The sequence below is a fragment of the Ctenocephalides felis genome, unplaced genomic scaffold (genome assembly GCF_003426905.1).
Source record: "Ctenocephalides felis isolate EL2017-DRISC unplaced genomic scaffold, ASM342690v1 CF-g0.4_SCAFFOLD_01492, whole genome shotgun sequence".
Taxonomy (NCBI): Eukaryota; Metazoa; Arthropoda; class Insecta; order Siphonaptera; family Pulicidae; genus Ctenocephalides; species Ctenocephalides felis.
The window spans coordinates 48,478,774-48,492,680 of NW_020537646.1; the positions used below are offsets into that span (position 1 = coordinate 48,478,774).

Below are 13,907 nucleotides of genomic sequence, written 5' to 3' on the forward strand. Positions count from 1 at the left end.
TAACTCATATTTCAAGTTCAAATTTTTTATTTTGAGTTTAAATTTCATATTTATTTAAAGTTTATATTTTTAATAGCCGTGAAATGTTTCATATTTTTAATAACTTTCCTTAGGGCAAGTAATGGACCAAAAATCAAAAATTAAAATTTTTGCGTATCTTCACGTTTCAGATGTTTCTGAACATTTTAGTATACCTCAAAAAAATGGATGTATGTGTGTGTGTATGTATGTGTGAAGACAATTGTTCGTCGACGATTTTTGGCGTAAGGATGAACCGATTTGAAAAATTCAAAAAGCATTCGATTTCTATTGATAGGGAGATATGCTGATTAGTTTTTGGCAAAGGCAGGTCCAGCCGTTTCGGAGACACAGAGGCAAATGTGCAAAAATTGGCAGTTTTTGAAAGAACTAAGCATCCGATATTTTGCGAATTCGAAAAATTTGCTTTGCCGAAAAACAATCGTTTCGTCGACGCAAAAAAGGCCTTTTTGAAAAAATACTGTCAAAAATGTCGAGGACATTTGTTTGAACCATGTAATGTAAATGAACCTCAAAATTAAAAGTCTTGGTACGAAACCCTTAAAATTGACACAAAATGTGTACACATTATTGAAATCTCTATAAAATATCTGATAATTTGATGTGCATATGTCTAATGAACTTTGAACCGCCAAATGACGTTTTTAATCTGTTTTTATTTGGAGTCCATAACCGCTGAACCTGCCTTTCCAAAACTTAAACAGCTCTTTGTTTAGTCAATATAAATAAGGCCCTTATTTATAAGGGGGCATCCATTAATCACGTGAGCGAGTTTTTAAAGATTTTTGGACCCCGCTCCCTCCCCGTTGGTGATACATGGTGATATTCAAAATTGCCCCAAATTTTAGTTACGTGATAAAACTGTGAAATTTTCATTTTTTTTAAAAAATGTTTGATTTTTTTAAAAAAACTAGTTGGTATTGGTATTTTGCCTTGAGGCAAGTTACATGAACTTCCCGAGTTGTGTAAATAAGCGACTTAATTCATGATAGATAAATTAATTTATGAGTAGTTAAAAGTATTCGAAGTGGACTTATTACACATTATTGAAAATCGAACACGTCAACCCGGTCGGAGTATTTTTTAAAAGAAAATTTTCAAAAATCAATAATTTTAATCAGGGCCGGTCCTGGGGTCCTCAGCGCCCGCATGCAAGATTTGTTCTAGCGCCCCCCCCCTCTAATAATTTTACCTGTTTTTACATTTATCATTAAAATTAAATAAATATTTACGTATTTTTTTTAAATCCATTTTTAATCATTCTAGATTTAGCACACACAAATTAGATATAATCTAAAAGCGTATAAAATACATTGATTTTAATTTTATTTAGAAATTCGAAGCGATTTGCGGGTTGACCATAATAAAAGATTTTACATTTTCAAGTATTTCTAACATATATATGTGTAATATTAATATTTGTGTTTTGAAACAGTTTACTTATTTCATTTTTAAACATAACACTCGTTTTTCATGTTGGATTTTTTAAATTTTATTTTAATTTTTTTTTTCATTGTTTACAATATCTAAAATTGCATCGTAAACTTCTCCTTATTGATATCGTAAGGACCATATTGTATTCATATTTACTTTCCCATCTGATTCAGAATATCAGATTGTTGTTTTAAAGTTAAAATTTTAACGTATTTTGAAAGATGCAAAGAAATTACATATTACATATTTTGCATCCATTTTTTATATTTGCGCCATCAGATGCGAAACATTTTCAACAAAAACAAAAGTTACTATTCAGTTTATCGGTCTTAATAAGCCATTTTCTAAGCACTGACTTCCCATTTTCCATATTTCTCCATTATAATTTGTATCTATTTTTTTAACAAGTTCCGTTCAAACTAAATCAGCTAGCAATATTTCGTCAATAATGCCCAATAATTTAAATTTTCGTAGGTTTGCGCTTGCGGAATTGAACGCTAGATCATTTCTTTTTTGATTTCGCATTAACTTCAAACGAAGAAAAATGTAATAAGTAACAATAAGCAGAGCAATAATGTACTAATTTGCAGAGTAATGAATTGTTTCTACTGATATCACATTGCAAACTGAGTATGCTTTTTGTGTCTCCGAATCCGTTAAGTTAGATTGTTTATTATAATCTATTTTGTTTTCGAATCTCGTTTTGGCGCTCCCTAAGGCGTGCGCCCGCATTTTTTGCATGCATGGCATGCAAGGCAGGACCGGCCCTGATTTTTATAATTGAGCCAGTTTTTTTATAGGACTTTAATTGTTTAGTATGTTCATTAAGACCAAGCATTTATCGTTAATTTTTAAAATTAAACTACTTTTCGTAAGGCCGTAATATTTCAGTAAGTTCTATAAGACCATGATATATATCGCCCAAAAAAGTTCCATGAAAATTGGCTTAAATTTTTTTTCAACAGTTAATTACAAGAAAATGGCTCGGTAGATTTTCACCTAAAACTAATCAGTATCATTCCCAACTAATATCTTTCGAACAGTTTTTGATTTTTTAAAATCGGTTTGGTAGTATGAGTTTAAATGTGGACGAAATGTTTAACACTTTTTTCCAAATTACAAAGAAACGGCTTGGCCGATCGTCGCACAAAACTGAGAAACGATAATCCTTATCGAGATACATCAAATGGTTTTTAAATTTCTGAAATCGGTTCAGGCGTTTTTGAGCAAACGTCGATGAAAATTCTAATTTTGACAAATGCCAAAAATACCATACTATTTTTTGCAATCTTTGGCGAATTTTTAAAGCTAAACGAGTTGTCGTAGGACCGTAATATTTTAGTATGATCTAGTCTAGAAGACTATGGTATCTACCGTCAAAACAATAATAATAAAAATCGACGAAAAAATTTTTTTTGACACCTTATTACAAGAAAACGGCCCGGCAGATCTCTACCAAAAACTAATCAGGTCGATTCCCAACCAATTTCTTTCGAACGATTTTTGAATTTTCAAAATCGATTCAGAATTGCGGGCTAAAACGTGGACGAAAAACTTTTCACTTTTCTGCTATTTACGAAGAAACGGCTTGGCCGATCGTCCTCATCGAGATACATCGAATGGTTTTTAAATTTTTGAAATCGGTCCAGCCGTTTTTTGAGAAAACTTTACAGCAAAAAATCTGTTGGTGCACGCGCACACACACACACAAACTTTTTCCAAATTTGGTCTCATTCGATTCAGAATGGCTTGACACGTCGAGAAAACATAAAATTAGCGAATCGGATTTTTTTATGAAAACATAAACTTCTCCTTCGTGAAGTTAAAAATCTGTTAAAAATTAAATACACGTGATATCTCACTATACTCCTCCCTCCCCCACGCGATATTTTGTGAATTTTTGTCAAACCACTCCTCCTCCTAAAAACCTCATGTGATTAATAGACGCCCCCTAAAATGTTTTTTGAATTATTCAAATCGAACGTTACGTTCTCTCAAAAACTGAATTACGATTTTTCGAATCGAATTCTTTTGTCTCTTTTTGCCGCTTGTCTTTGAAACGGCTAAACCTGCTTTTGCCTTCTTATCAGCACGGCTTCTTGTCGATACGAATTGAATATTTTTGAATTATTCAAATCGATTGATCCGTGTTCCCAAAGTCATCGACGAAAATTTGTATCCGCACACAAACTCATGCACACACACATTTGTTCTAAGGTATGCGAAAATGTTCAAAAAAATTTTGATACGTAAAGATATATAATAAATTTTATTTTCGTTTTTTTACAATTACTATAACTTTACCATACGGCAAGTTAATTATGGGATCTAAATGAAATTTTCAGAAAATATTTACCTCCAACCCCTTAATACTCGGGTTCAAAAAATTATTTGAAAACATGTTTGGGAAAATACCTAATAATTACCTAAACGAAATTTCACGGCGAACAATTTCAGACAGACAAATGTACATTAATTTTTATATATATTGATATATACAATTGAATGAATATATACTCACTTTATTCCAAATATAAAAGCTATACAATACTTTTGTATCAGTGCTTATTCAATCAAGAATTGATAATACAACTAATTAATCTTATTTGTTTTAATTTTTTAATTAAAAAGAATATATTAATTTTTCGGATCTGTTTTATTTAATTGATACTGTCTATAAATCTTATTTTTGTATACACTAAAAAGTTGTTTTCATTTTTTAGATACAGATTTTACTGACGTTGAGACAATCGATCGAGTGACAAATGTATGGAAAGAGGTAAATAGACTTTTATTTAATTTCATTTGCGCGGATATGATAAGGTAATGTTTTAGGTTAAAAGACGATCTAAGTCCAGTGCCAAGGAGCGCAACACAGAAGAAAGCCGCGATAGGATTGTGTCAGAAAACGTGAATGTAGCGACTATAGAACGTGAGGAATTAGATTTCCAATTTGATGAGGAGTTAGATGTTTTGACAGGGCGGGCCAATCACTTTACTGACAACTGGTAAGAAAATTAGCAACATTGTATCATGTACAACGCAATGTATTTCTTATCTTAAATTGTGATTTGCAATATTCAAGAAATTTTTGGCAAATAGTTTTTAATTGAAGGCGCAGGAACTAACTTTATATTATATTTTCTTATATATAAAACTCTGAAAAAAAACGCTCGATATTATGGCAGGTTTGCTAAAACTTAAAAACGGCTGAACCGATTTGGCCAGTTTTAGTCTTAAAATATTCGCGCTAATCTAGACATTATGTGAACGATGAGAAAATATTTTAAATCAGCGTAAAAACTTTACATTTTTAATTTAAAGTTTTTGTGTAAGCGCAATTTATAACGAAACAATTGCCGGCGGCACATATGTAAAGTATCAAAAGGTTTTATGAAATTATGTTCAATTAAACTTATTTCTTATGTTTATTTAAACTTCATTCATTTATACTTTGGTTCAACCTAGTTGCACATGAAGTAGGCGTAGCATTAGTGATGGCCAAATGTGGCCAAATCATTAAGATGCTCAGTAGGCAAACTTTAATGAAGTTTTATAATTCAGTAACTTTTCGTAAGAGTTTAACCCTCCGTCGGGCGTCGTCCAAATATGTACAGATCAATCGGGCGCGTCTAAATATTCACAGGAGGCTCATATTTTTATATACTTCTATTTAATTGGTGTTCTTACAATGCTGAATATGTAGTTTGTAGGTAAACTAGTGGTATCGTGCCTTAAGTCAAATTGCTGGAACTTTCCGTACCGTAACGAAATGATCTAGGAATATTAAATGGTTTCATATAGATTTTTATAAATATTGTAACATTGTCTAATATTTATAAGAATTATATAAACTGAGTTAAAAGTTGAAATTATTTTTTTAAATTTTATTAGAACCGTTGATCCGTGCGCCCGTAAACGTGGGCGAAAAAATGCGGACATACAAAACACACACACATCACATACATATTCATTTTTTCTGAGATATGCCAAAATGTTCAGAAACCTTCAAAACGTCAAGAAATGCAAAAATTTTCATTTTTGATTTTCGGCTCATTACTATAACTACCCCACGGGAAGTTAAAAATTACTTATTCAAAATATGATTTAGAGGTTTCATTCTGTCCAAAATTCATATGTTTGGCGTTGGATACGGTATATTTACTCAAGTCAATGGAGAGTTGTGGGTCTGAATGTTTTTACTGTGTTCCAATTTGTATGAAATTTTGGAATTAGGTTCATCTTAGTTCCAAAGTGAAAATTAATTAGAATCCTTTGCCACTTCCCGGGAGGATGACATTCCTTTCAGTGGTGTCATTTTCAAAACAACGTCGGATATCGAAAAAAGAACTAATTATAAGAGAAAAATGTTTCATAATGTTTTTCAAAAAGCAATTACTTTTCGAGTTACTGGCTACGGAAAACTTTTTTTTTTCGCGTTTTTCTTCGTTTTATGCAAATATCTCCAAAAATATACATTTTAACGAAAATCATGTAATGAACAAAATCATATCAATTAAAATTTTAATAAATCGGTGTTTTTGTGTCCTAGGAACAATGTTAAATCGTTCGAGATTAATTTTTAAAATCAAACTACTTGTCGTAAGACCGTAATATTTCAGTAAGTTTTATAAGACCATGATATATATCGCTAAAAAAAGTTCCATAAAAATTGGCTCAAATTTGTTTTCAACAGTTCATTACAAAAAAACAGATCGGTAGATTTTTACCTAAAATTAATCGGAATCATTCCCAACTAATATCTTACGAACAGTTTTTGATTTTTTAAAATGGCTTTGGTAGTATGAGCTTAAATGTGGATGAAAAGTTTAACACTTTTTTCCAAATTACAAAGAAACTGCTCCGCCAATCGGTACACAAAACTGAGGAAAGATAATCCACATGAAAATCGATTGGCTTTTAGGTTTTTGAAATCGGTTCAGACGTTTTTGTGCATACGTCGATGAAAGTTCTAATTTTGACAAACGCCAAAAATTTAGAAAGAAATAAGCAATTTAGAAAGAAATAAGATGATTGCACACCGTATGTGCAACTCGCTCCTCAGAAAATTTTTCCTCAGTTCAATGTAAGGTAAAATAAAAAGACAATTAAAATTGATAAACATTTATTTTAGAACTAGATAATATAAAATCGTTATGTTGCTTTCCCAAAAATAAATCCCAATGTTCTCATTAATAGCCATTTGTAAACGCTAACATTAATATTATTATAATATTACTATTTTCTTATTATTTCTAATATTGTTTTTTGTTATATTTATTATTATCTGTCACTTATTGTTTTTATTGCACTTTATAGTTTTTCTAGTCTCATTTTTATTATTCAGAAATTTTATTTATTTTATTTCTTTTATTTATTAATTTTGTTATTATCATTATTTACTTTTATTTAATTTTAAAATACTATCCTTTATTTTGTACTCTTGTTTATATTTTATGTTATTGTTTATCATTGTTACTAGATGCTAAATTATTTAACAGTTGTAATAAATATTGTAATTAAAAAAAAGTTGCTTACAATAATGAAGAACAGAATATAATGCAAAGAATATTTTTAAGAAATAGCAACAAGTCAAAAAATAAGTTGAATAATGAAGAAAAATAATATAATAATAATATAACACAAGGTGTGCAATCGGTCTCGAATGGGTTAAGATACATATAATATGGAAAAGCCAAGTTGTTTTTTATTTCGTTCGACATTTAATTGTTGCATTTGAAACCGTCTAGCGGCGAGGTGTTACATTTTATATATTCCATGGGATTTTATAGTGCTCAAAATAAGTTTTAAAATGAGTACTGTTAAGGGTCTGTTTTTTATTCATTTAAATCAAATAGTTTCATGAGTGCCATTTCCTCCGAAATTACAAAGAATCGTAGTTATCTAGAATTAACTTGGTTCAAGAGATTCCAAAATATCAAATTGGAGCACAGTAAAAAAGTTAATAGGTTACACCCTTTATCCTCTACATTAATACACAAATTTCGTTGATCGTTGATAAAATGTGCACATATGAACAGGATTTGATAAATTAATTCACTTAAAATATGAACTTAAGTAATAAATTTAATAATGTATATTGAACTATTATTAAGAAAAAAGTAATTTAGATATTATTATTACTGAAAACAATTAACATAGTACGAGATTATAAAAATTATTCAATAAATATTCATTATTGAAGCAATTATTTTGAGTGAAAAAATGCAAGGTGATATTGTACCTTCACCGCGGATACTATATATTAATTCTTTCGGAATTCGTTATACTGTTTAAAAGACTGCAATATTCAACATGTATATCTTATGCTATAAATTACAAAGGCGGACGATAAATTTTTGTGTGATAAATCTGGAAAATCGATGTTTTAGTCGTGAATAAACAAAAAATCATTTATAAATCTACACCTATAGGTATGACTAAAAATATTGGATTACCATTGGCATTAAAATAAATTGAGCTATTAGAAATAAATTTGTTCAATAAATTGTAGTTTATATTTCTAATATGCTGTTTCATTGAACATATTTCAATATTTGCTTGTCCGTTTGTGTTACGTGGCTGATTTGAATTTCACAGTATAATTAAAAGGGTTAAGTGCGGGTTCTGAGACCCATCGTGTTAATTAAAGCAGTTGTACATTTAAGATCACCCGTATTGATGTATATACATTTCGGTATAGAATGTAGTGTAAAAAATATAATAAATTTTAACTAATTGGTAAATATCAGTATAGGTCATTTAAAAAAATTAAACTTTTGAATTGTAGACATGGGTAGAGGACAACGTCTGTCTGCTCATCTAGTATATATATATATATATATATATATATATATATATATATATATATATATATATATATATATATATATATATATACATACATACTAGCAAACCCGGAGAACTTCGTTTCCCCACCAGATGGTTTCGTTCTATGTAACATTTCGTTTGGTGATTAAAAGATGAATAATTTTTTTTTGTTTTATATTTGTAAAGGAAAAAAATTATTTCATTTCACAACAGTAATGAACTTATTTCTATTACAAAAATGAAGTGTTATTTAGTTGAACTTCTCTAAGAAAATGAAAGTGAATCCAAAGTAAATACTGAATCGAAGCGTTATACGTGTCCGCCAATTATCCGTTTCATTGAAGTGCTCTTTGGTAAACCACATTTTTTGTTTTTTGGTCTGACATTAACAAAAACAAAGCGGATGGTTTCCCATCCCACGTGAAAAATAATGATTTTCTAAATTTAATAATATGTTAAAATTTGCACATACACGTGATTGATTTGATGGTTTCCAATTGAAATGTTAAGAAACGAATAACTTATTTTTTTTTACTTTTTTTCACAATTTCACAGTGAAATCAATGCCGGTTTGTCACATGAAATTAACTGAGCAGAGAACAATGAGTAGCTATCAAACAATGTATTTACCGGCGCCATTTACTTAAAATATTGGTTTGTAGTACATGCTAAGCATCAGAGATGACGCTGCATGTGAAAAACAATTTTTCCTCTTTTCTTGTTTTTGTTTCTTAAATTTTCTTTGCTATAAACCTCACGGAGCTCGAGACCTTCCCAACGAATGCAAAATCGTCGAAATCGGTTCGTGCGTTCTGGAGTTATATCGTCAGGAAGGAAAACCCGACTTGTTTTTATATAATAGATATACGGAGTATGTAAATTTGGCGCTGATATATTTTAAAACAATAGAATAAATTTCGTTTTTTTTGTTCAAGTACTGCAAATATTGTCAAATCAATTATGTTAGACAAAATTGAAAAAAAAAACAGTGCAATACTGGTTGAATGTTTAGAAAATTTAAAAAACAAACCGTTTTCTTTCAAAAAAATATTTTATTTTCTAGTGACATCTATTTTTCAACTGGGCCCTATTTCTTCTCATTCCTATTTTATATTTCATGGCTCACCAAGTTGACCTTGTACAGATGTTTCAGTCGCCTGCAATTCATTTGGACACGTGCATTAGTAAGCGGAACGAGTTAGAACTGTTAACACATAGTGCTATTTTGGATTTTCATATGTTAGATTTTAAATTATAATACACTGAAGATGAGACAAACCTAGTCTCGAAACGTTTGTAAAATTAATATTATTTAATAAATTAGTGCATAAAAAGAGTGCTGTTTGTTCATATTTCTAAATTTATATATATATATATATATATATATATATAAACATTTAATAGATTTGGACTCGGATTCCTCAGAACTTTATCCATGTTAGTTTCATGGATAGTATGAATATTAATTTATACGGAAATTTATATTATATATATAAATATAATATACAGTAGAATCCGATTAGTATGACGCCGGATATATTGACAACCGCTTATTATGACGTAATCGCACTAGAAAGATTGGATTGGATATATTGACATCGCTTACATTGACATGTCGCTTATAATGACCCATTTTTGCAAAAAAATATATCCAATTATAATGACCGACGTGATTTTACATGATATGGCCAAGTCTACGAAAGCAATTGCTATGTCCTTTGTGTACAATAGCGCCAGGGACTGTTTTTTCAATAAAAATATGTTAAGAAATCAATCAAAATTTACTGATTACTTACATTAAAACATCACAATTGTAAGTTTTTGGGTAGGGTAGACCAATTAGTAATGGTCCGCCACGGATATCTCGTAAACAAATAAAATTGTTTACGAGAAAAAATATAAAAATATTTGATAGTAGAAGACGAAAAATGTATAAATTCATAACCATCCATCACCTTTATTTTTCTATCAGAAGATAAGCAGCACATGAGTGGGATAAAAAAGACCAGCTGAACCTTTACTTTGGCAAAGGTGTAAGCAATAAAATAGTAAAATTTAAAAAAAAGCAATTTTACAAGATATTAATTAAATAAATTGTTATTCCGGCTCCTCTGATGAATATTTCTGAGCAATAGCAGATCAATGTAATATACTGTGTTATCTTTGTAACAAATGTACCCACAGAATTAACCCTTTACGCTCCGTTGTCGGCTCCAGTTCGACATATAAAATGTGTTCCGCAACTTCGTTGTCGGACCCAGTCCGACACGCTCTGATCACATCATAACGTTAACAAATATAATAACGAATAAAGTTAATAACGAATCACTAATTGTTGATGTTTGAAATTAACATTAAAACGCATTGAAATAATACTGTTAAAAAATAAATACTTTAATTCTTTTTTGTTCCTTTTTTTCATTATATAACAAACATGACAGATATTCCGCTAATATACTCAGGGAGTTGCTGGGGCGTCACATGCGTCGACCGCGCGGAGTTCAAAGGGTTAATATTTTGCACTGGTTCAATAATGTAGCATAAAATTCCTTTAAAATTTAATACAAGAAATTGCATCTGTTCGCCCCCTGGTTGTCCCACTTTACCCCGTATATGAGGTAAAATGGGTCAGGTACCAAATTTTTTTCAAATCGTTTCTGAACATAGTCCTATAGATGCTTGTTTGATGTGTGTTATGTGTTGTTCATTGGGTTTAGACGGTATAATTACTGCAAGTCTAATTGGACCTTTGTGCGCCGGCGCCGCCCTACCCTATGTCAGTTTTATTTTATATTAAATTTTAATATGTATCATTTTTATTTTTAATTAAAATGTATGTATAGGCTTTTCATTTAAATTACTGAAACATGTAACATATTTACATATTAAAATAGTGTTTCTTCAGTATGCTTTGTATGACGACCGGTTAGTATGACGAGATTTCGGCGTCCCTTCGATGTCATACTAAGCGGATTCTACTGTATTTATATTATAAGTGATTCGTAAGTAATCACAAATTTAAAAAAATGCATTGAAATCGTTGAGTGTCTAATCATAAATTTATGGAAAATTTTCAAAGAAAATATTAAGAGCTCATAGCAAGTTCCCAATAGTATAATATGTGACCAATGAAACCATTCCTAAATACAGCATTATAGAACATGTTAAAATGTAAGCAATGTAAACAGGACGTAATTCCAAATAGGATATAACAAATTTATAAAAGTCGTTATAAATTTTGTAATGTACTCATTAATTCATAGCTATAATTATTTCATTTTATTTATTATTTAAGTTTAAAATAACACTTTAATCAATAGTATTGATCCATCATATTCAATTTTCAATCCGGATTTTATTTATTAACTTCCCGTAGGGTAAGTTATAGTAATCGTCCAAAAATCGAAATCAAAAATTTTTACATTTCTCGACGTTTTGAAGGTTTCTGAACATTTTGGCATACTTCAGAAAAAATGGATGTGTGTGTGTGTGTGTGTTTTGTATGTCCGCTTTTTTTCGTCCACGTTTTCGGGCGCACGGATCAACCGATTTGAATGGTTTAAAAAACATTCGATTCCTATTGATATGGAGATGTGCTGATTAGTTTTTGGCTAAGGCAGGTCCAGCCGTTACGGAGATATGGAGCAAAGAGTGCAGAAAATAGAAAGCGAGTTTTTGAGGGAACTGATCAACCGATTTGAATGGTTTAAAAAACATTCGATTCCTATTGATAGGGAGATGTGCTGGTTAGTTTTTGGCAAAGGTAGGCCCAGCGGTTCCGGAAATACAGAGCTAAATGTTAAAAAAATGGCAGTTTTTGAGAGAACTAAGTGTCCGATTTAAATAACTTAAAGAACTTTCTGCTTGTTTCAACAAAATAATTGATTTTGGAAAAAAAATTTTTTGTTTCTAATTTTTTTTTTCAAAAAATTTTTCTTGTAATTTTAGATTAAAAATTCAAAAAATCAAGCTAAGCACAGTCTAAGCGCCACTCTGGTACAAATGTTTACCCAAGTGCGTTTAGACTATTTAGGTATTGGGGCACTTTTCCAATTTTGTGAAAATTATTGAAAAATGTGAAAATGCCGCCAAGCTAAGCACAGTATAAGTGAAAATGTCGCACAGAATTATTTGCAAATGCGTTTAGACTGTGACTATGCGGGAGCATTTTTTCAATTTTGTGGAAATTTGGCAACTATTTTTTTTTTGAAATTTGATTCGAAATGAAATGACGATTGTTAATGTTCTGGAGATGAAAAATTGATTTATTTATGATTAACTTTCCGTAGGGTAAGTTATAGTAGTCGCACAAAAATCGAAAATGAAAATTTTTATATATCATTACGTTTCAAAGGTTTCTGAATATATTGGCATACCTTAGAGAAAATTGATGTATGTGTGTGTATGTGTGTGTATGTGTGTGTGTGCGTGCATTTGTGTGTGTTCAGATACAAATTTTCGTCGACGATTTCGGGAACCGGGATGAAGCAATTTGAATAATTCAAAAAACATTCGATTCGTATAGATAAGGAGACGTGCTGATTAGTTTTTGTCAAAGGCAGGTCCGTTCCGAAGATATGGGGCAAAAAGGGCCAAAAACGGTAACTCAGTTTTTAAGAGAACGGAGCGTCCGATTTGTATAATTCAAAAACATTTTACTTGCATCATCAAGATGAAGATTTGATCAAATTTTCATGAAAATAGGTCTAGCGGTTTCGGAGATCTAGTAAAATAAGTAAAAAAAAAACATTTGGCGGTCAACAATAATCATTAGACATTAGACATATGCACATCAAATTATCAGATATTTTATAGAGATTTTAACAATAAGTATACATTTTGTTAACATTCCTATGGGTTCCGTACCAATGCTTATGCGTTAGACAGCGACGCGGCGCTTACGCGCTTCGATATTTAGTCTCTATGCATTAAAGCAGTACGATTGCTTTGAAAAAAAGTTCAGAATTTCGAAAATATTTCAAAATAAATTTTTCAACAAAAAGTAAGTTTTTGTCAAAAATTTATATAGTTCCTCAAAAATCTATTTTTTTCAGAGTAAATTTGTTTCAAAAATGTTAATCTTTTCAAAAAAAATTTTTTTTTTGTACGGGAAGTTCCAGCAATTTGCCTTAAGGCACGATGCCATGCGCCCCACTAGTTTTTGGATTGATATGCATTTTTTATAACAAAAGGTTTGAAATGTTGGCTGTCAAACGGATTCAAACTTTAATCAGGTGGATTTCAATAAGAGCCGTCGCAACGCGAGGCTGGGTACGCTAGTATATATATATATATATATATTAATTGTTTAATATGAACAAAACAGCACTCAGATTTGTTTAACACAACTTTATTTTATGATTACAGACGTTTCGAGACCATGGTGTGTCTCATCTTCAGTGTAATTTCAAAAAACAGTTACTTATATACTACACATTCTTTAATAATTTATTTAAATTTTATTTAATTTTTGGTATACAAAAAACACCAACTATTCCTTGCAATGCTTGACACAGTACTAAAGAACATATAACACTTACAGAAATATTCTAAACAAATTTGAAGTACTTATATAGATGGAGACAGAGAGGGTATCATTATAA

General features: G+C 30.4%; 1 protein-coding gene across 1 annotated transcript in view; it reads left to right on the forward strand.

The window, feature by feature from the left end:
- The window catches only part of LOC113371502 (la-related protein 1), a 184,475-nt gene that overhangs the window by 95,424 nt on the left and 75,144 nt on the right, over positions 1–13,907 (forward strand). Inside the window, exons 8-9 of the mRNA XM_026612125.1 lie at positions 4,197–4,252; positions 4,309–4,481. Coding sequence (XP_026467910.1) covers positions 4,197–4,252; positions 4,309–4,481 — 229 coding nt within the window. The remainder of the gene's footprint in view (positions 1–4,196; positions 4,253–4,308; positions 4,482–13,907) is intronic.